The sequence below is a fragment of the Pseudophryne corroboree genome, chromosome 2 (genome assembly GCF_028390025.1).
Source record: "Pseudophryne corroboree isolate aPseCor3 chromosome 2, aPseCor3.hap2, whole genome shotgun sequence".
NCBI lineage: Eukaryota > Metazoa > Chordata > Amphibia > Anura > Myobatrachidae > Pseudophryne > Pseudophryne corroboree.
This window is the reverse complement of record NC_086445.1, coordinates 929,642,404-929,664,135: the sequence shown is the minus strand read 5'-3', so window position 1 is coordinate 929,664,135 and position 21,732 is coordinate 929,642,404. Positions and strand designations below refer to the sequence as shown.

The following is a 21,732-nucleotide window of genomic DNA, read 5'->3' as shown; positions in this document are numbered from 1 at the left end:
GAGACGGGCCCCCACCGTGCCTGAGTCCGCTTGTAAAGCCCCAGCGTCATGCTGAAGACTTGGCAGAAGCGGGGGAGGGCTTCTGCTCCTGGGAAGAGGCTGCCTGGTGCAGTCTTTTTCCTCTTCCTCTGCCCCGGGGCAGAAATGAGTGGCCTTTTGCCCGCTTGTTCTTATGGGAACGAAAGGACTGAGTTTGAAAAGACGGTGTCTTTTTCTGCTGAGAGGTGACCTGGGGTAAAAAGGTGGACTTTCCAGCCGTTGCCACCAGGTCTGATAGACCGACCCCAAATAACTCCTCCCCTTTATACGGCAATACTTCCATATGTCGTTTGGAATCTGCATCACCTGACCACTGTCGCGTCCATAACGCCCTTCTGGCAGAAATGGACATCGCACTCACTCTTGATGCCAGGGTGCAAATATCCCTCTGTGCATCACGCATATATAGTAATGCATCCTTTAAATGCTCTATAGTTAATAATATACTGTCCCTATCCAGGGTATCAATATTTTCAGTCAGGGAATCCGACCAAGCCACTCCAGCGCTGCACATCCAGGCTGAGGCGATTGCTGGTCGCAGTATAACACCAGTATGTGTGTATATACCTTTTAGGATATTTTCCAGCCTTCTATCAGCTGGTTCCTTGAGGGCGGCCGTATCAGGAGACGGTAACGCCACTTGTTTTGATAAGCGTGTGAGCGCCTTATCTACCCTAGGGGGTGTTTCCCAACATGCCCTAACCTCTGGCGGGAAAGGGTATAGTGCCAATAATTTGTTAGAAATCAGCAGTTTTTTATCGGGGGAAACCCACGCCTTATCACACACCTCATTTAATTCATCTGATTCAGGAAAAACTACTGGTAGTTTTTTCACACCCCACATAATACCCTTTTTTGTGGTACTTCTAGTGTCAGAAATGTTCAATGCCTCCTTCATCGCCGTGATCATGTAACGTGTGGCCCTACTGGACATTACGTTCGTCTCCTCACCGTCGACACTGGATTCAGTATCCGTGTCTGGGTCTGTGTCGACCATCTGAGGTAACGGGCGTTTTAGCGCCCCTGACGGTGTCTGAGACGCCTGAATAGGCACTAACTGATTTGCCGGCTGTCTCATGTCGTCAACAGTTTTTTGCAAAGTGCTGACATTGTCACGTAATTCTTTAAATACAACCATCCAGTCAGGTGTCGACTCCCTAGGGGGTGACATCACTAACACAGGCAATTGCTCTGCTTCCACATCATTTTCCTCCTCATACATTTCGACACAATCGTACCGACACCCAGCACACACACAGGGAATGCTCTGACAGAGGATAGGACCCCACTAGCCCTTTGGGGAGACAGAGGGAGAGTTTGCCAGCACACACCAGAGCGCTATATATATTCAGGGATAACCTTATATAAGTGTTACTCCCTTTATAGCTGCTGTATTATATATTAGCTGCCAATAGTGCCCCCCTCTCTTGTTTTACCCTGTTTCTGTAGTGTAGTCTGTAGGGGAGAGTCAGGGAGCCGTCCTTCCAGCGGAGCTGTGAAAGAAAATGGCGCTTGTGTGCTGAGGAGATAGGCTCCGCCCCCTTCACGGCGGCCTTTTCTCCCGCTTTTTTCAGGAAAACTGGCAGGGGTTAAATGCATCCATATAGCCCAGGAGCTATATGTGATGCATTTCTTTAGCCACATAAGGTTTTTATCAAGTTTTATTGCGTCTCAGGGCGCTCCCCCCCAGCGCCCTGCACCCTCAGTGACCGGAGTGTGAAGTGTGCTGAGAGCAATGGCGCACAGCTGCAGTGCTGTGCGCTACCTTATCTGAAGACAGGAACGTCTTCTGCCGCCGCTTTCTCCGGACCTCTTCGCTCTTCTGGCTCTGTAAGGGGGCCGGCGGCGCGGCTCCGGGACCCATCCAGGCTGAACCTGTGATCGTCCCTCTGGAGCTAATGTCCAGTAGCCAAGAAGCCCAATCCACTCTGCACGCAGGTGAGTTCGCTTCTTCTCCCCTTAGTCCCGCGCTGCAGTGAGCCTGTTGCCAGCAGGACTCACTGAAAATAAAAAACCTAAGTATACTTTTACTTCTAAGCAGCTCAGGAGAGCCACCTAGATTGCACCCTTCTCGGCCGGGCACAAAATCTTAACTGAGGCTTGGAGGAGGGTCATAGGGGGAGGAGCCAGTGCACACCAGCTAGTCCTAAAGCTTTTACTTTGTGCCCAGTCTCCTGCGGAGCCGCTATTCCCCATGGTCCTTACGGAAGTCCCAGCATCCACTAGGACGTCAGAGAAAGGTGTTATTGAGATTTTTGCTAATTAAAAATAAAAAACTAAGAAATCACATGTACATAAGTATTCACAGCCTTTGCCATGAAGCTCAAAATTTAGCTCAGGTGCATCCTGTTTCCACTGATCATCCTTGAGATGTTCCTACAGCTTAATTGGAGTCCATCTGCGGTAAATTCAGTTGCTTAGACATGATTTGGAAAGGCACACACCTGTCTATATAAGGTCCCACATTTGACAGTGCGTGTCTGAGTACAAACCAAGCATGAAATCAAAAGGAATTGTCTGTAGTCCTCCAAGACAGGATTGTCTCGAGGCACAAATCTGGGGAAGGGTACAGAAAAATGGCTGCTGCTATAAAGGTCCCAATGAGCACAGTGGCCTCTATCATCTGTAAATGGAAGAAGTTTGGAACCACCAGGACTTTTCCTAGAGCTGACTGGCCGTTTAAACTGAGTGATCGGGGGAGAAGGCCCCTAGTCAGGGAGGTGACCAAGAACCCTATGGTCACTCTGTCAAAGCTACAGCATTCCTCTCTGGAGAGAGGAGAACCTTCCAGAAGGACAACCATCTCTGCAGCAATCCACCAATCAGGCCTGTATGGTAGAGTGGCCAGACGGAAACCACACCTTAGTAAAAAGCACATGGCAGTCCGCCTGGAGTTTGCTAAAATGCACCTGAAGGACTCTCAAACCGTGAGAAACAAAATTCTCTGGTCTGATGAGACAAAGATTGAACTCTTTGGCATGAATGCCAGGCGTCATGTTTGGAGGAAACCAGGCACCGTTCATCACCAGACCAATACCACCCCTACAGTGAAGCATGGTGGTGGCAGCATCATGCTGTGGGGATGTTTTTCAGCAGCAGGAACTTGGAGACTAGTCATAATAGTGGGAAATATTAATGCAGCAATGTACTGAGACATTCTGGATGAAAACCTGCTCCAGAGCGCTCTTGACCTCAGACTGGGGCGACGGTTCATCTTTCAGCAAGACAACGACCCTAAGCACACAGCCAAGATATCAAAGGAGTGGATTCAGGACAACTCTGTGAATGTCTTTGAATGGCCCTGCCAGAGTCCAGACTTGAATCCGATTGAACATCTCTGGAGAGATCTAAAAATGGCTGTGCACAGACGTTTCCTATCCAACCTGATGGAGTTTGAGAGGTGCTGCAAAGAGGAATGGGCGAAACTGCCCAAAGATAGGTGTGCCAAGCTTGTGGCATCATATTCAAGACTGGAGGCTGTAATTGCTGCCAAAGGTGCACCAACAATGTATTGAGCAAAGGCTGTGAATACTTATGTACATGTGATTTCTTAGTTTTTTTATTTTTAACAAATTTGCAAAAACTCAAAAAAACTTTTTTCACGTTGTCATTATGGGGCATTTAATGTAGAATTTTGAGGGAAAAATTAATTTAATACATTTTTCAATAAGGCTGTAACATAACCATATGTGGAAAAAAGTGAAGCGCTATGAATACTCTCCAGATGCACTATATATATATATATATATATATATATATATATATATATACACATACATATAAAAAATTGGTACTGCATCCTACTGTTGGGGAAAAGGCACTTTCCAGATACCAGTTAAGTTCATTCAACCATCCAAAGAAAAATATTCCAAGCAGATGCTGTACTTGGCGACTGATGAACATCAAGGCTTTTAGAGATTCTTTTGTAACCCATTCCAGCTTTATGCAAGTCAACAATTCTTAATCGTAGGTCTTCTGAGAACTCTTTTCTGCGAGGCATGGTTCACCTCAGGCAATGCTTCTTGAGAATTGCAAACTCATATTTGGTGTGTGTTTTTTATAGTACAGGGCAGCTTTAACCAAAACCTCCAATCTTGTCTCATTGATTGGACTCCAGGTTGGCTGACTCCTGACTCAAATTAGCTCTTGGAGAAGTCATTATCATAGGGGTTCACATACTTTGTCCACCCTGCACTGTGAATGTTTACATGGTGTGTTCAATAAAAACATGAGAACATATAATTGTTTGTGTGGTATTAGTTTCAGCAGACTGTGTTTGTCTATTGTTGTGATGAAGATCAGAACACGATTTATGAACAATTTATGCACAAATCCAGGAAATTCCAAAGGGTTCACATACTTTTTCTTGCAACTGTATATTATATATACACACAGTATAATACACAAACATGACATTTACACACACTAAGATGGTCCGTTAACAAGTGAACTGGTATATTAGAACATTGCTTTTACACCAACCTTCAGCACTTGCTCTAGGTTCTCCAGCTTGCTCTGCAATCGATGACTTTCCTTAAGAGCAGAATCTCGTTGCTCAGTCACTTCCGCTAAGTGTCTCTTCAAGTCAGCATTTTCAGATTCAACCTATTAAATAAAATAATTGTGTAGTACTGACAAAATAAAATTAATTTTTGACTAAAATGTCTACAAAACAAAATAAAAATAATAGTACTCACATTGGCTGCCCTCTTTACTTTGAGGCAGAGTCTTGAATTCTCTTCCGCAAGGCATGCATTCTTAGTTTGAACCTCCTCAATCTGGATTTCCTGCTCCCCATAAAACAGAGAAAATCAATTTAGAGTTAAATTATGCAAAACTGAGATTTATATATTCCAAAAACTGATTTTGCTTTACTTTGGGCATTAGAAACGAATTGGTGTATTCGCTATGGAGTGCGTCTCTATCTATTCACAGTTAAGTCAGCCATTTTATGGGCTGTCCCAATGGAATCCTGCTTATCAATTCACTAAGGAAATAGTGCAACCACTGAGGAATAAGGTACAAGGACCTCAAAGTCTTAGTGAAGTCACTAATACCTGGTAAAATTAATCAGGTGAATAATGGTTCAGCACAAAAATTGGCTGCCACAAAAAAAATCTCATTCTCACGCATGGTAATAACTCAATTTTAATCTGATTCACCAATATGGTATATACCTGTCTGCCATTTCCATTTTAATATTCATCTTCACATTTTATTTCTAGCAGGGATAGTTTACAGTAAATACAAATTTGCTTTCATGTCTAGATTTGTTACCAGGTTGACATTAATAATATTAGGGATCTGAGAGAGCTGGAAAAGTGTTGGCTTCTGCACATACTGTAAAACATGAAAAGCTTGTCACACACATTCTGTTATAAGAGAATATGTTAATTAATTACATTTAAAAAAATAAAAATCTTTCAGATGGTCTGAATTTTTTTGTAAGGGACTCCATATATTATTTTTTAATTTGCATAGCTATAATTCTCAAAAAAGTGTGTTAACCTGCTACATCCAGAGCTTCTGTTTTATCTGTACACTAGCTGTTCTACCAGTTCTTTGCACGGGAGTTTCCTATTATTACGGCAGTAAATATAAAGGAGTGTTAAAAATTTGGTAAATCTATAAAGCTGTAAATTTGAGACGTAGCTAAATATTAATCCATGGTTCTCAGCGTTACCTGAGGAGCACCCGTAGCAGGTGAAGAGTGACTGGACCATTTTTGTAGTTTATTAAATTCTTCACAATGGAGGTGCAATCCAAATTTTGATCCGATTGTCCGTTTGGGCATTATCGTTCATGCAGCGTAAGCCAAGCATCGGTAATGACGTCATTATGTCAACCCTCTTTTCATCCCCTTAGGGGAGGTTTATTAAAATTCTAATTACGTAGTTTTCCTATTTCCCACCTGAAGAATACCTATGTTAAATTTCAGCTTCCTAACATATTGGGAAGTAAGAGAATTAGTGATCAGTCAGTGAGTAAGTTTTTCTTAGTTTCCCTTTTTATCCACACAATGTTGATATTAGTACGAGGGACAATTTAAGCCCTTTACATCGAGCAATATGCCCTTATGGTTGAGTCACTACAATACTCTACATGTGATATAATATATACTATTCCGTTAATAACGAGATATAACTACCCTATATTGTGAGATGCAATATTTGTGTATATATAACAAATTTATCAGGTTTATTACCTTTAAATATGTTACAAAATACATATGACATTATATCAGAAATTACTTGCTTTTTATCTGTAATTGATCCGCTATTTAATTCACCAGTGCACATATTTATTTCACACACACGCATGTTTCTATTCATGTGTAACATTTATTGTTACATATACATACATTCCACGTTGTTTTACCCACATCAGGCACTTTTAAATTTTACAGATTGCACCTATACCTATTTTTCTCATTTTAGATACACAGCACAGTGGCTCTCACGGCGCCTGTTAACATGATAAGCGTCTCAGGTTGCTCCGCAACTGTGTGTTAACAACTCGATCAGCGCCTGTGGTTGCTTGGCGACCTACACATCACCAGCGGGCCGTGCATGTCACCCATTTGGAAGTGAGGGCACACGCCGGGAGCACCTCACACGCTACACATGCCACAATGGCTTCACTAGCTGCTACTTAAGAGGTAAGCAGCTCTTTATTCTGTTTTGTTCACAGTTTGCTTTTGTCCACGGTGGTTACTCTACCTGATGAAAAGGCTGGCAAGCCTTGAAACGTCGTTATGATGTAACCCTTATTTGAGCACGTTTTTTCACTATGAAGTGATTTTCAATACAAGTTTTTCCTGTTATATTCATGGAGTGCCGCCTCAATTTTTTCCCAAAGTAGAGTCTTGCTAAAGGTTCAGGAAAATTGTGCTTCTATATATCTTTCTATCTATATATCTATATCAGAAAACGGAAACAGCGGCACTCAAAACGTGAAAAAATGTATTAGAAAAAGTCACATATTAAACCAACGTTTCGGGTCGCGTAGCCCCTTTGTCAAGGTGTGAACAAACCTTGTTCACACCGTGACAAAGGGGCTATGCGCCTCGAAAATAGGATTTTAATTACCTACTGGTAAATCCTTTTCTCGTAGTCCGTAGAAAATACTGGGAATCCATTTAGTACCACGGGTATAGATGGGTCCACTAGGAGCCTTGGGCACTTTAAGAATTTGATAGTGTGCACTGGCTCCTCCCTCTATGCCCCTCCTACCAGACTCAATCTAGGAAACTGTGCCCGAGGAGACGGACATACTTTGAGAGAAGGATAGATAAGAAAAGTGGTGAGATTATGAACCAGCACACACAGAACAATAGGAAATACATGCTAACCAAACTTGAAACATGAACAGCAACAGCTGAACAAACCAGAATACTTAACCAAGTAAAAGTGCAGGAAGAACGAAGAACAGTGTCTGCTGAGGAAGTCTGCTTCCCAGTTGTCTACTCCCGGAATGAAGACAGTCGACAACGCCACGGCGTGTTTTTCCACCCAGAGGAGAATTTTTGACACCTCCGACATTGCTGCTCTGCTTTTCGTTTCGCCCTGTCGGTTTATGTACGTTACCGTCGTTACATTGTCCGACTGGACTTGAATGGCCTGATTCTGAAGTAGAGATGATGCCTGCAGAAGGGCGTGGTTAGCAGAATCCAATTCTGAATCCCGAATCTCCGACCCTCAACGAGGTGAGAAGTCAGTAGCCACCACAGAAGGGAGATCCTGGCTCTTGGCGACAGACGGATCCTCTGGTGCATGTGAAGATGCGATCCGGACCATTTGTCCAACAGATCTAGCAGGAAGGGTCTCGCATGAAACCTTCCATACTGAAGCGCCTCGTAAGAGGCCACCATTTTCCCCAGAAGGCGAATGCACATATGCACAGAGATCCGGGTTGGCTTCAGGACAGCCTGAACCATAGACTGAATTTCCATAGCTTTCTCCGCGGGAAGGAACACTCTCCGAGATTCCATGTCTTGTATCATTCCCAGAAAGGAAAGCCTCTGCGTCGGTTCCAAGTGAGAGTTTGGTAAGTTCAGAATCCACCCGTGATCCAGGAGTAGTCTGGTTGAGAGGCGAACACTTTCCATCAACCACTCCCTGGACGGTGCTTTTATCAGAAGATCGTCCAGGTATGAAATTATGTTCACTCCCTGTTTGCGGAGTAGAAACAACATCTCTGCCATCACCTTGGTGAACACCCTCGGTACTGTGGAGAGACTAAATGGCAGGGCCTGGAACTAGTAGTGGCAGTCCTGCATTGCAAACCGTAGATAAGCCTGATGAGGCGGCCAGATCCGAATGTGAAGGTACGCATCCTTGATATCCAGAGACACTAGGAATTCCCCCTCCTCCAGACCTGAGATCACCGATCTCAGAGACTCCATCTTGAATTTGAACACTCGTAAGTACGGGTTTCAATGACTTGAGGTTCAAAATTGGCCTTACCGAACCGTCCGGTTTCAGTAATACAAACAGGTTGTAATAATGGGGCAGATGTAATAACCTGGAGAAGGCATAAGGAAGTGATAAACCAGTGATATGTGCAAGGTGATAAAGGAACCAGCCAATCAGATCCTAACTGTTAATTTACATATTGGAGCTGATTGGCTGGTTCCTTTATCACCTTGCACATATCACTGGTTTATCACTTCCTTATGCCTTCTCCAGGTTCATACATCTGCCCCATAATCCCTTGTTTTGCAGATGAGGTGGAACTGGAACAATGACCTGAGTCTGTACCAGTTTTTGAATGGCGTCCTGTGAGGTTATACTTGCTTAGTGTGAAACTGGTAAGCCTGATTTGAAGAATCTGTGAGGTGGGAGCTCCTGAAACTCCAGTCTGTAGCCCTGGGAAATAAGATCTATGACCCAGGGATCCTGGCATGATGTTGTACAGATGTGACTGAAAATTTTAGTCGGGCTCCCACCTGCCGGTCTTCCAGACATCGCGGTCCACTGTCATGCTGAAGGCTTTGAGGAAGCAAAACTTGAGCTCTGTTCCTGTGAACCTGCAGTTGCTGGTTTTCGTGGTTTACCTATAGCGCCTCTGGTGGCTGTAGAAGAACCTCTGGTTTTGCCCTTAAACTTGAGAGTCCGAAAGGACTGTAGATTAGGTCCTGAGTAAGCCTTCCTGGCTGGGGGAGCTGCAGAAGGAAGATACGTGGACTTACCCGCAGCAGCTTTGGAGATCCATTTGTCTAGTTCATCTCCAAATAAGGCCTCTCCTGTGAAGGGTCCTGTATATGTTGCAGAAGTAAAATAATCTCCCACTTAGGCAAGATACTTAACCCCTCAATTAGGTTACCCGACCATTTTGCGATAGCCTTAGTAATCCACCCACATGCTATAGTGGGCCTCTGTGCCACCCCAGCAGCTGTATACAAAGATTTGAGTGTATTCTCAATTCTACGATCAGCCGTGTCTTTTAGGTAGGCTGCACCAGGTACAGGCAATACAATTTTCTTTGAAAGCCTGGATACTGATGCATCCAATATTGGTAGATTTTCTTATTTTTTTCTATTTTCAGGAGGAAAAGGAAAAGAGGATATCAACCTTTTAGGGATTTCAAATGTCCTATCAGGGTTAACCCACGGTTCTTCAAACAAGGTATTTAATTCCTTTGATACAGGAAAAGTGGCTGAGAATTTCTTTTTTATATTAAAATAAGATTTTACTTACCGATAAATCTATTTCTCGTAGTCCGTAGTGGATGCTGGGACTCCGTCAGGACCATGGGGATTAGCGGCTCCGCAGGAGACAGGGCACAAAAATAAAGCTTTAGGATCAGGTGGTGTGCACTGGCTCCTCCCCCTATGACCCTCCTCCAAGCCTCAGTTAGGATACTGTGCCCGGACGAGCGTACACAATAAGGAAGGATTTTGAATCCCGGGTAAGACTCATACCAGCCACACCAATCACACCGTACAACTTGTGATCTGAACCCAGCTAACAGTATGACAAACGTAGGAGCCTCTGAACAGACGGCTCACAACAACAACAACCCGATTTTTTTGTAACAATAACTATGTACAAGTATTGCAGACAATCCGCACTTGGGATGGGCGCCCAGCATCCACTACGGACTACGAGAAATAGATTTATCGGTAAGTAAAATCTTATTTTCTCTGACGTCCTAGTGGATGCTGGGACTCCGTCAGGACCATGGGGATTATACCAAAGCTCCCAAACGGGCGGGAGAGTGCGGATGACTCTGCAGCACCGAATGAGAGAACTCCAGGTCCTCTTTAGCAAGGGTATCAAATTTGTAGAATTTTACAAACGTGTTCTCCCCCGACCACGCAGCTGCTCGGCAGAGTTGTAATGCCGAGACCCCTCGGGCAGCCGCCCAGGATGAGCCCACCTTCCTTGTGGAATGGGCCTTGACAGATTTAGGCTGTGGCAGGCCTGCCACAGAATGTGCAAGTTGAATTGTGCTACAAATCCAACGAGCAATCGTCTGCTTAGAAGCAGGAGCACCCAGCTTGTTGGGTGCATACAGTATAAACAGCGAGTCAGATTTTCTGACTCCAGCCGTCCTTGAAATATATATTTTCAATGCCCGGACAACGACCAGCAACTTGGAATCCTCCAAATCGTTAGTAGCCGCAGGCACCACAATAGGCTGGTTCAGGTGAAACGCTGACACCACCTTAGGCAGAAACTGAGGACGCGTCCGCAGTTCTGCCCTGTCCGAATGGAAAATCAGATATGGGCTTTTATACGATAAAGCCGCCAATTCTGATACTCTCCTGGCTGAAGCAAGGGCCAGTAGCATGGTTACTTTCCACGTAAGATATTTCAAATCCACCGATTTGAGTGGCTCAAACCAATGGGATTTGAGAAAATCCAAAACTACATTAAGGTCCCACGGAGCCACTGGGGGCACAACCGGGGGCTGTATATGTAGTACTCCTTTTACAAAAGTCTGGACTTCAGGAACTGAAGCCAATTCTTTCTGGAAGAAAATCGACAGGGCCGAAATTTGAACCTTAATGGACCCCAATTTGAGGCCCATAGACAATCCTGTTTGCAGGAAATGTAGGAATCGACCCAGTTGAAATTCCTCCGTGGGGGCCTTCCTGGCCTCACATCACGCAACATATTTTCTCCAAATGCGGTGATAATGTTGTGCAGTCACCTCCTTCCTGGCTTTTACCAGTGTAGGAATGACCTCTTCCGGAATGCCTTTTTCCCTTAGAATTCGGCGTTCAACCGCCATGCCGTCAAAAGCAGCCGCGGTAAGTCTTGGAATAGACACGGTCCCTGCTGAAGCAGGTCCCGTCTTAGAGGTAGAGGCCACGGATCTTCCGTGAGCATCTCCTGAAGTTCCGGGTACCACGTTCTTCTTGGCCAATCCGGAGCCACGAGTATCGTTCTTACTCCCCTTTGCCGTATAATTCTCAGTACTTTTGGTATGAGAGGCAGAGGAGGAAACACATACACTGACTGGAACACCCACGGTGTTACCAGAGCGTCCACAGCTATTGCCTGAGGGTCTCTTGACCTGGCGCAATACCTGTCCAGTTTTTTGTTGAGGCGAGACGCCATCATATCCACCTTTGGTTTTTCCCAACGGTTCACAATCATGTGGAAGACTTCTGGATGAAGTCCCCACTCTCCCGGGTGTAGATCGTGTCTGCTGAGGAAGTCTGCTTCCCAGTTGTCCACTCCCGGAATGAACACTGCTGACAGTGCTATCACATGATCTTCCGCCCAGCGAAGAATCCTTGCAGCTTCTGCCATTGCTCTCCTGCTTCTTGTGCCGCCCTGTCTGTTTACGTGGGCGACTGCCGTGATGTTGTCCGACTGGATCAACACCGGCTGACCCTGAAGCAGGGGTTTTGCCAGGCTTAGAGCATTGTAAATCGCTCTTAGCTCCAGTATATTTATGTGAAGAGACATCTCCAGGCTTGACCATACTCCCTGGAAGTTTCTTCCCTGTGTGACCGCTCCCCAGCCTCTCAGACTGGCATCCGTGGTCACCAGGACCCAGTCCTGTATGCCGAATCTGCGGCCCTCTAACAGATGAGCACTCTGCAACCACCACAGAAGAGACACCCTTGTCCGTGGCGATAAGGTTATCCGCTGATGCATCTGCAGATGCGATCCGGACCATTTGTCCAGCAGATCCCACTGAAAAGTTTGTGTGTGGAATCTGCCGAATGGAATCGCTTCGTAAGAAGCCACCATCTTTCCCAGGACTCTTGTGCATTGATGCACAGACACTTTTCCTTTTTTTAGGAGGTTCCTGACAAGTTCGGATAACTCCCTGGCTTTCTCCTCCGGAAGAAACACATTTTTCTGAACCGTGTCCAGAATCATTCCCAGGAACAGTAGACGTGTCGTCGGGTTCAATTGAGATTTTGGAAAATTCAGAATCCACCCGTGCTGTTGCAGCACTACTTGGGTTAGTGCTACTACGTCTTCCAGCTGTTCTCTGGACCTTGCCCTTATCAGGAGATCGTCCAAGTAAGGGATAATTAATACGCCTTTTCTTCGCAGAAGAAACATCATCTCGGCCATTACCTTGGTAAAGACCCGAGGTGCCGTGGACAATCCAAACGGCAGCGTCTGAAACTGATAATGACAGTTTTGCACCACGAACCTGAGGTACCCTTGGTGTGAAGGGCAAATTGGGACATGCAGGTAAGCATCCTTGATGTCCAGGGACACCATAAAGTCCCCTTCTTCCAGATTCGCTATCACTGCTCTGAGTGACTCCATCTTGAACTTGAATTTTTGTATGTACAGGTTCAAAGATTTCAGATTTAGAATAGGTCTTACCGAGCCGTCCGGCTTCGGTACCACAAATAGCGTGGAGTAAGACCCCTTTCCCTGTTGTAGGAGGGGTACCTTGACTATCACCTGCTGAGAAAACAGCTTGTGAATGGCTTCCAATACCGTCGCCCTGTCTGAGGGAGACGTTGGCAAAGCAGACTTTAGGAACCGGCGAGGGGGAGACTTCTCGAATTCCAACCTGTAACCCTGAGATACTACCTGCAGGATCCAGGGGTCCACCTGTGAGCAAGCCCACTGCGCGCTGAAATTCTTGAGTCGACCCCCCACCGCTCCTGAGTCCGCTTGTAAAGCCCCAGCGTCATGCTGAGGGCTTTGCAGAACCCGGGGAGGGCTTCTGTTCCTGGGAAGGAGCTGCTTGCTGCCCTCTCTTACCCTTTCCTCTGCCTCGGGGCAGATATGACTGTCCTTTTGCCCGCTTGTTCTTATAGGACCGAAAGGACTGCGGCTGAAAAGACGGTGTCTTTTTCTGTTGGGAGGGGGTCTGAGGTAAAAAGGTGGATTTCCCGGCAGTTGCCGTGGCCACCAGATCCGATAGACCCACGCCAAATAATTCCTCCCCTTTATACGGCAATACTTCCATATGCCGTTTGGAATCCGCATCACCTGACCACTGTCGCGTCCATAAACTTCTTCTGGCAGATATGGACATCGCACTTACTCTCGATGCCAGAGTGCAAATATCCCTCTGAGCATCTCGCATATAAAGAAAAGCATCCTTTAATTGCTCTAAAGTCAATAAAATACTGTCCCTATCCAGGGTATCAATATTTTCAGTCAGGGAATCCGACCAGACCACCCCAGCACTGCACATCCAGGCTGAGGCGATGGCTGGTCGCAGTATAACACCAGTATGTGCGTATATACTTTTTAGGGTAGTTTCCAGCCTCCTATCAGCTGGATCCTTGAGGGCGGCCGTATCAGGAGACGGTAACGCCACTTGTTTTGATAAGCGTGTGAGCGCCTTATCCACCCTAGGGGGTGTTTCCCAGCGCGCCCTAACCTCTGGCGGGAAAGGGTATAATGCCAATAACTTTTTTGAAATTAGCACTTTTCTATCTGGGTTAACCCACGCTTCATCACACACATCATTCAATTCCTCTGATTCAGGAAAAACTACAGGTAGTTTTTTCACACCCCACATAATACCCCTTTTTGTGGTACTTGCAGTATCAGAGATATGTAAAGCCTCCTTCATTGCCGTGATCATATAACGTGTGGCCCTACTGGAAAATACGTTTGTTTCTTCACCGTCGACACTAGATTCAGTGTCCGTGTCTGTGTCTGTGTCGACCGACTGAGGTAAAGGGCGTTTTACAGCCCCTGACGGTGTCTGAGACGCCTGGGCAGGTACTAACTGGTTTGCCGGCCGTCTCATGTCGTCAACTGATTTTTGTAATGTGCTGACATTATCACGTAATTCCATAAACAAAGCCATCCATTCCGGTGTCGACTCCCTGGGGGGTGACATCACCATTACCGGCAATTGCTCTGCCTCCACACCAACATCGTCCTCATACATGTCGACACACACGTACCGACACACAGCAGACACACAGGGAATGCTCTATTGAAGACAGGACCCCACTAGCCCTTTGGGGAGACAGAGGGAGAGTTTGCCAGCACACACCCAAGCGCTATAATATATATGGGAACAACCCTATATAAGTGTTGTATCCTTATAGCAGCTTAAATATAGTAATATCGCCAAAAAAAGTGCCCCCCCTCTCTGTTTTACCCTGTTTCTGTAGTGCAGTGCAGGGGAGAGTCCTGGGAGCCTTCCTCACAGCGGAGCTGGGCAGGAAAATGGCGCTGTGTGCTGAGGAGAATAAGCCCCGCCCCCTATTTCGGCGGGCTCTTCTCCCGGAGTTTGTGAGATCTGGCAGGGGTTAAATACATCCATATAGCCTCAAGGGCTATATGTGATGTATTTTTAGCCATAAGAAAGGTATTATACATTGCTGCCCAGGGCGCCCCCCCCAGCGCCCTGCACCCTCAGTGACCGCTGTGTGAAGTGTGCTGACAACAATGGCGCACAGCTGCAGTGCTGTGCGCTACCTCATGAAGACTGAAAAGTCTTCTGCCGCCTGTTTCTGGACCTCTTCAATCTTCGGCATCTGCAAGGGGGGTCGGCGGCGCGGCTCCGGGACCGGACTCCATGGCTGGGCCTGTGTTCGATCCCTCTGGAGCTAATGGTGTCCAGTAGCCTAAGAAGCCAATCCATCCTGCACGCAGGTGAGTTCACTTCTCTCCCCTAAGTCCCTCGATGCAGTGAGCCTGTTGCCAGCAGGACTCACTGAAAATAAAAAACATAAAAACTTTTTCTAAGCAGCTCTTTAGGAGAGCCACCTAGATTGCACCCTGCTCGGACGGGCACAAAAACCTAACTGAGGCTTGGAGGAGGGTCATAGGGGGAGGAGCCAGTGCACACCACCTGATCCTAAAGCTTTATTTTTGTGCCCTGTCTCCTGCGGAGCCGCTAATCCCCATGGTCCTGACGGAGTCCCAGCATCCACTAGGATGTCAGAGAAAATAAGATTCCTCACACTCCTCTGTCACCTTATCAGGGATATGCAGAACTTCTCGGATAACCTCTATAAGAGCCTCTATTCCCTGTGACAGAGTAGCCCTCCCCCACCTCTGTGTCCACGTCCCCCTCCTCCATGTCCCTCATCATCAGAGTCAGACTGCAGGATATGGGCCAAAGGACGTTTTTGCAGACAAATGGTAGGGGACTGAGATGCTGGTTTGGGTACTGAGTCTCTGTTCATAAACTCAGTCATCGAATGTCTTAAGTATTGTGTCTCTTTCTCATTGCGGGAAATTTAGTAGCAATATTGGAGATCATTCCCCTAATGGAATCCAGCCAAGCTGGTTCTGCCCCGCTAGCCTGGGAGGGTGGAGACTCTACAGAATTACTCATCTAAACTTGAAATCTGGGCGTCTAAATGGAAAATGAGGTTCAATATAGAAAAATGCAAAGTTATACATTTTGGGACTAAAAACAAACTTGCAACCTACATATTAAATGGGGAAAATATAGGGGTAACAGTATTGGAAAAAGATTTGGGGGGTACTCATTGATAATAGGCTTAATAACTGTATACAATGTCAAAGTGCAGCAAAAAAGGCAAGTAAGGTGCTAGCGTGCATAAAACGGGGAACTGAGACAAGGGACGAGAATGTAATCCTGCCACTGTACGTCCGCACCTGGAATATTGTGTTCAATTTTGGCCACCACATTATAAAAAAAGATATTTGTGAACTCGAAAGGGTTCAAAGGCATGCTACTAAATTGATTAAAAAGCTAGAGGGACTGGAGTACGAGGAAAGGCTTACTAAGTTGAATATGAATACATTGGAAAAGAGGTGTCTAAGAGGAGACATTATTGTCTTCAAATATGTAAAGGGACATTACAAAGAATTATAAGAGGAATTGTTAACTAAAAGAACTCTGCACAAGGTCACTTGCTGAGGTCAGAGGAGAGAAAATTCCAAACACAATGTAGGAAAGGGTTCTTCACAATTAGGGCAATAAGGATTTGGAATTCCCTGCCAGATAAGATGGTAATGACAGACTCTGTATATGCATTTAAAAACGGATTGGATAGATTTCTGACTGAAAAAGGATATCCAAGGTTATAGCATTTAAAATTATGCACACTGATAATTTGGAAGGAACATGATTTACAGTGGATAAATAGACATAAAACATTATTTTAACAGGGAAAAATATAATGAACTCGGCGTAATACAGATTGAACCCGATGAGCATTTTGCCTCTTTTCAACCTCAATTACTATGTTACTACACTGAGTAAACTGTAGTGAACCCACTTGAGAGGAGGAACACTGTGCCTTACATGAAACACACTCTTTGTCTGACATACTGTGACAGTACACACACACAGGAACAGGTTAAAAATAGGATTTTGGTTACCTACCGGTAAATCCTTTTCTCCTAGTCCGTAGAGGATGCTGAGGTCCACATTATTACCATGGGGTATAGAAAAGTACACCAGGAGCCATTGGCACTTTAAGAGTTTGAGAGTGTGGGCTGGCTCCTCCCTCTATGCCCCTCCTACCAGTCTCAGTCTAGATACTGTGCCCGAGGAGACGGACATCTTCGAGAGAAGGATTTTACACAGATAGTTGCGAGATTCACACTAGCTCACAAATGCAAGGCACATCAAGCTAACTAGCTTGAAACGCAGCAACCGCTGAAACATTACTAACCAAGTAACAATGCAGTTGTCAACTAAAATGAAGTTGTACTGAACCAAATAACGATAGCAGGAAAACGAAGCGCTGGTCGGGCGCCCAGCATCCTCTACGGACTACGCGAAAAGGATTTACCGGTAGGTAACCAAAATCCTATTTTCTCTTACGCCCTAATGGATGCTGGGGTCCACATTAGTACCATGGGGATGTACCAAAGCTTCCTGAACGGGAGGGAGAGCGCGGAGGCTCCTGCAGAACTGATTGACCAAACTTCAGGTCCTCAGCGGCCAAAGTATCAAACTTGTAAAACTTTGCAAACGTGTTCGACCCGGACCAAGTAACCGCTCGCAAAGCTGTAAAGCAGAGACACCCCGGGTAGCCGCCCAGGAAGAACCCACCTTACGAGTAGAGTGGACCTTAACAGACGTAGGACACGGCAAGCCTGCCATAGAATACGCATGCTGGATAGTGAACCTGATCCAGCGAGAGATTGTCTGCTTAGAAGCAGGACACCCAAGTTTCTTGGGATCATATAGGACAAACAGAGTCCGATTTTCTGTGACTAGCAGTCCTCTTCACATAGATTTTCAGAGCCCTTACAACATCCAAGGTCTTTGTTGAAATTGAGGAGTCAGTAGCAACTGGCACCACAATAGGTTGGTTGATATGAAATGCCGACACAACCTTCGGAAAAAACTGCTGACGTGTCCGAAGCTCAGCCCTATCTTCATGGAAGATCAAGTATGGGCTTCTACAGGACAAAGCCCCCAAATCCGACACACGTCTAGCAGAAGCTAAGGCCAACAAAGTGACAGCCTTCCACGTGGGAAACTTGACCTCAACCTCCTGTAGAGGCTCAAACCAGTCTGTCTGGAGGAACACCACGTTAAGATCTCAGGGCGCCGTAGGCGACACAAAAGGAGGTTGGATGTGCAGAACTCCCTTCAAAAAAGTCTGAACCTCAGGGAGGGCAGCCAACTGTCTCTGGAAGAAAATGGATAGGGCCGAAATTTGGACCTTTATGGATCCCTACCCCAGGCCCATATCCACACCTGCTTGCAGGAAGAGGAGAAAACGTCCCAGTTGAAACTCCACCGTAGAAAACTTCTTGGATTCACACCAAGATACATATTTTTTTCAAATACGATGGTAATGTTTAGACGTAACTCCTTTCCTAGCCTGTATCAGGGTAGGAATAACCTTGTTCGGAATGCTCATCTGAGCTAGTGTCTGGCGTTCAACCTCCATGCCGTCAAACGCAGCCGCTGTAAGTCTTGATAGGCGAACGGCCCCTGCTGCAGCAGGTCCTCCCGAAGAGGACTCTGCTCTTCTAGCAGTAGATCCGCGTACCAAGACCTTCTTGGCCAGTCTGGAGCAATGAGGATCGCTTGAACCCTTGTTCTCCTTATGAGCTTTAGCACTCTTGGAATGAGTGGAAGAAACACGTACACCGACTGGAACACCCACGGAGTCACTAGGGCATCCACCGCCACGGCTTGCAGGTCCCTCGACCTGGAACAATACTGTCGAAGCTTCTTGTTAAGACGAGAGGCCATCATGTCTATTTGAGGTATACCCCAAAGATTTGTCACCTCCGTGAACACCTCTGGATGGAGTCCTCACTCTCCTGGATGGAGATTGTTTCTGCTGAGGAAGTCCGCTTCCCAGTTGTCTACTCCCGGAATGAAGATTGCTGACAGCACCAACGCGTGTTTTTCTGACCAGAGGATGATTCTTCTTACCTCTAACATTGCAGCCCTGTTCTTCGTTCCGCCCTGTCGGTTGATGTAAGCTACTGTCGTTACATTGTCCGACTGCACTTGAATGGCTCGATTTCTCAGAAGATGGGGCGCTTGGAGAAGACCGTTGTAGACGGCTCTAAGTTCTAGAATGTTTATCGGCAGTCCAGCTTCCAGACTTAACCACCTTCCTTGGAAGGTCTCCCCTTGAGTGACTACGCCCCAGCCTCGGAGACTTGCATCCGTGGTTAGAAGGATCCAGTCCTGAATACCGAACCTGCGGCCCTCCAGAAGGTGAGGTAGTTGCAACCACCAGAGGAGAGAAATCCTGGCCTTTGGCGACAGACGTATCTGCTGGTGCATATGTAGATGGGATCCCGACCACTTGTCCAGGAGATCCAGTTGGAAGGACCTAGCATGAAACCTCCCATACTGTAGAGCAGAGGTTCTCAAACTCGGTCCTCGGGGGCCCACACAGTGCATGTTTTGCAGGTCTCCTCACAGAATCGCAAGTGAAATAATTAGCTCCACCTGTGGACCTTTTAAAATGTGTCAGTGAGTAATTAATACACCTGTGCACCTGCTGGGTTACCTGCAAAACATGCACTGTGTGGGCTCCCGAGGACCGAGTTTGAGAATCTCTGCTGTAGAGCCTCGTAAGAGGCCACCATCTTCCCCAGAAGGCGAATGCACTGATGAACCGACACCCGGGCTGGCTTCAGGACATCCCGGACCATTGTTCGTATCACCAATGCTTTTTTCTTTGGAAGAAACACCCTCTGCACTCCCATATCGAGGATCATTCCCAGAAAAGACAAACGCCTGGTTGGTTCCAAGTTTGATTTTGGAAGATTCAGGATCCAACCGTGTTCCCTGAGCAGGTGGGTCGTGAGAAAAATGGACTGTAACAGCTTCTCCCTGGACGATGACTATCAACTAATCGTCCAGATATGGAATTTTGTTCACCCCGTCTGCGGAGGAGAACCATCATTTCGTCCATCACCTTGGTGAAAACCCTCGGTGGTGTGGAGAGGCCAAATGGCAGAGCCTGGAACTGATAGTGAGACAGTCCAACAGTGCGAATCGGATATAAGCCTGATGCAGCGGCCAAATCGGAATGTGGAGGTACGCATCCTTGATATCCAGGGACACCGGGAATTCCCCCTCTTAAAGACTTGATATCACCGCCCTTAGAGATTCCATTTGAACTTGAAATCCTTCAGAAAGGGGTTTAGCGATTTTAGGTTCAGAATGGGTCTGACCGAACCATTCGGTTTCGGTACCATGAAAAGGTTTGAATAGTAACCTTTGTTTTGCAGATGAGGAGGGACCGGTACAATGACCTGTGCCTCTACCAACTTCTGGACGGCTGCCTGCAGGACAACCCTGTCTGCCAGCAAAGCTGGCAAGCCCGATTTGAAAAATCGGTGAGGAGGGAGATCTTGAAATTCCAGCCTGTACCACTGGGACACGATATCTTGCACCCAGGGGTCCAAGCTGGACGACACCCAGATGTGACAGAAAAGCCTGAGTCTCGCTCCCACCGGCTCCACCTCCGGGGCGTGCAGTCCACCGCCATGCGGAGGACTTCGGTGTACCTGAAATAGGTTTTTGTTCCTGGGAACCAGTCTCAGCCGATATCTTGGATTTGGGCCGGCCTCCCCTAAATAAGGTGTTGGACGGTCTGGCCTTTCGTGGTTTGGCAGCCCGAAAGGGCTGTGATGCAGTTGAAGAAAAGGGTTTCTTCGTAGCAGGTGCAGCTGAGGGAAGAAAAGGTTACCCGCCGTAGCCGTGGAGATCCACGCATCTAACGCTTCCGCAAAGAGAGCCTGACCTGTGTATGGTAGGGTCTCCACACTTCTCCTAGATTCCGCGTCGGCAGATCACTGTCGCAGCCACAGTCCTCGACGAGCGGAGACAGAAATGGAAGAAATTCCTGCAGCCACAGAACCCAGGTCTTTCATGGATTCTACGAGAAATCCTGCCGAATCCTGAATGTTACGCAAAAACAATTCAACATCAGATTTATCCATAGTATCCAAATCTTCAAGTAATGTGCCTGACCACTTTACTATAGCTTTGGCAATCCAAGCACTGGCAATAGTGGGACATAATATAGCCCCTGAAGCCATGTTCATGGATTTCAGCGTATTATCAATTTTGCGATCAGTCGGCTCTTTCAAGGCGGTGGATCCTGGAACAGGCAAAACCTCCTTTTTTGAGAGTCTGGATACAGACGCATCAACAGTGGGCGGGTTTTCCCATTTTTTTCTATCCTCCACAGGGAAAGGAAATGCCACCAGGACCCTTTTAGAGATCTGGATTTTTTTCTCAGGGTTTTCCCATGCTTTTTCAAAAATAGCATTTAATTCTTTTGACGCAGGGAAGGTTAGCAAGGCTTTCTTATTTTCAGTAAAGTAAGCCTCCTCAACCTGCACAGGTGTTGTATCAGTGATATTCAACACATCCCTAATGGCCTCTATCATCAACTGCACCCCTTTTGCAAGAGATGCTGCCACCCTCAACACATCCCCATCACCGTCCTCACTGTCAGAATCGGTATCCGTGTCATCTTGCATAATCTGTGCAAGAACACGTTTTTGTGCAACCCTAGTAGAAATCTGAAAAATCATAGATTTGATTGAGGATAAGCACTCAGGCTCCCTTGCTGGTATCTGTGCTTAAACAGTGCAATCCTGATTACATGGAATGGGATCATCCTGAGAGGACATATCCTCTGCAGCATATGACACGGAGTCCCTGGACATAGCTTAATGGAGACCACAGACACTACACACACACACACACACACACACACACACACACACACACACACACACACACACACACACACACACACAGGGAAGGGCAGACAGAGTTTCACCCCCAAGAATGGCAAGAGAGACACAGAGATTGGAG

At 46.4% G+C, this 21,732-nt stretch overlaps 1 protein-coding gene across 15 annotated transcripts in view; it reads right to left on the bottom strand.

The window, feature by feature from the left end:
- Positions 1 to 21,732, bottom strand: part of TSPOAP1 (TSPO associated protein 1) — a 941,658-nt gene that overhangs the window by 291,036 nt on the left and 628,890 nt on the right. For all 15 annotated transcript variants that reach the window (XM_063956204.1, XM_063956202.1, XM_063956206.1 and 12 more), the window contains exons 8-9: positions 4,737 to 4,826; positions 4,522 to 4,644 (exon numbers count right to left, since the gene is read on the bottom strand). In XM_063956204.1, coding sequence (XP_063812274.1) covers positions 4,522 to 4,644; positions 4,737 to 4,826 — 213 coding nt within the window. The remainder of the gene's footprint in view (positions 1 to 4,521; positions 4,645 to 4,736; positions 4,827 to 21,732) is intronic.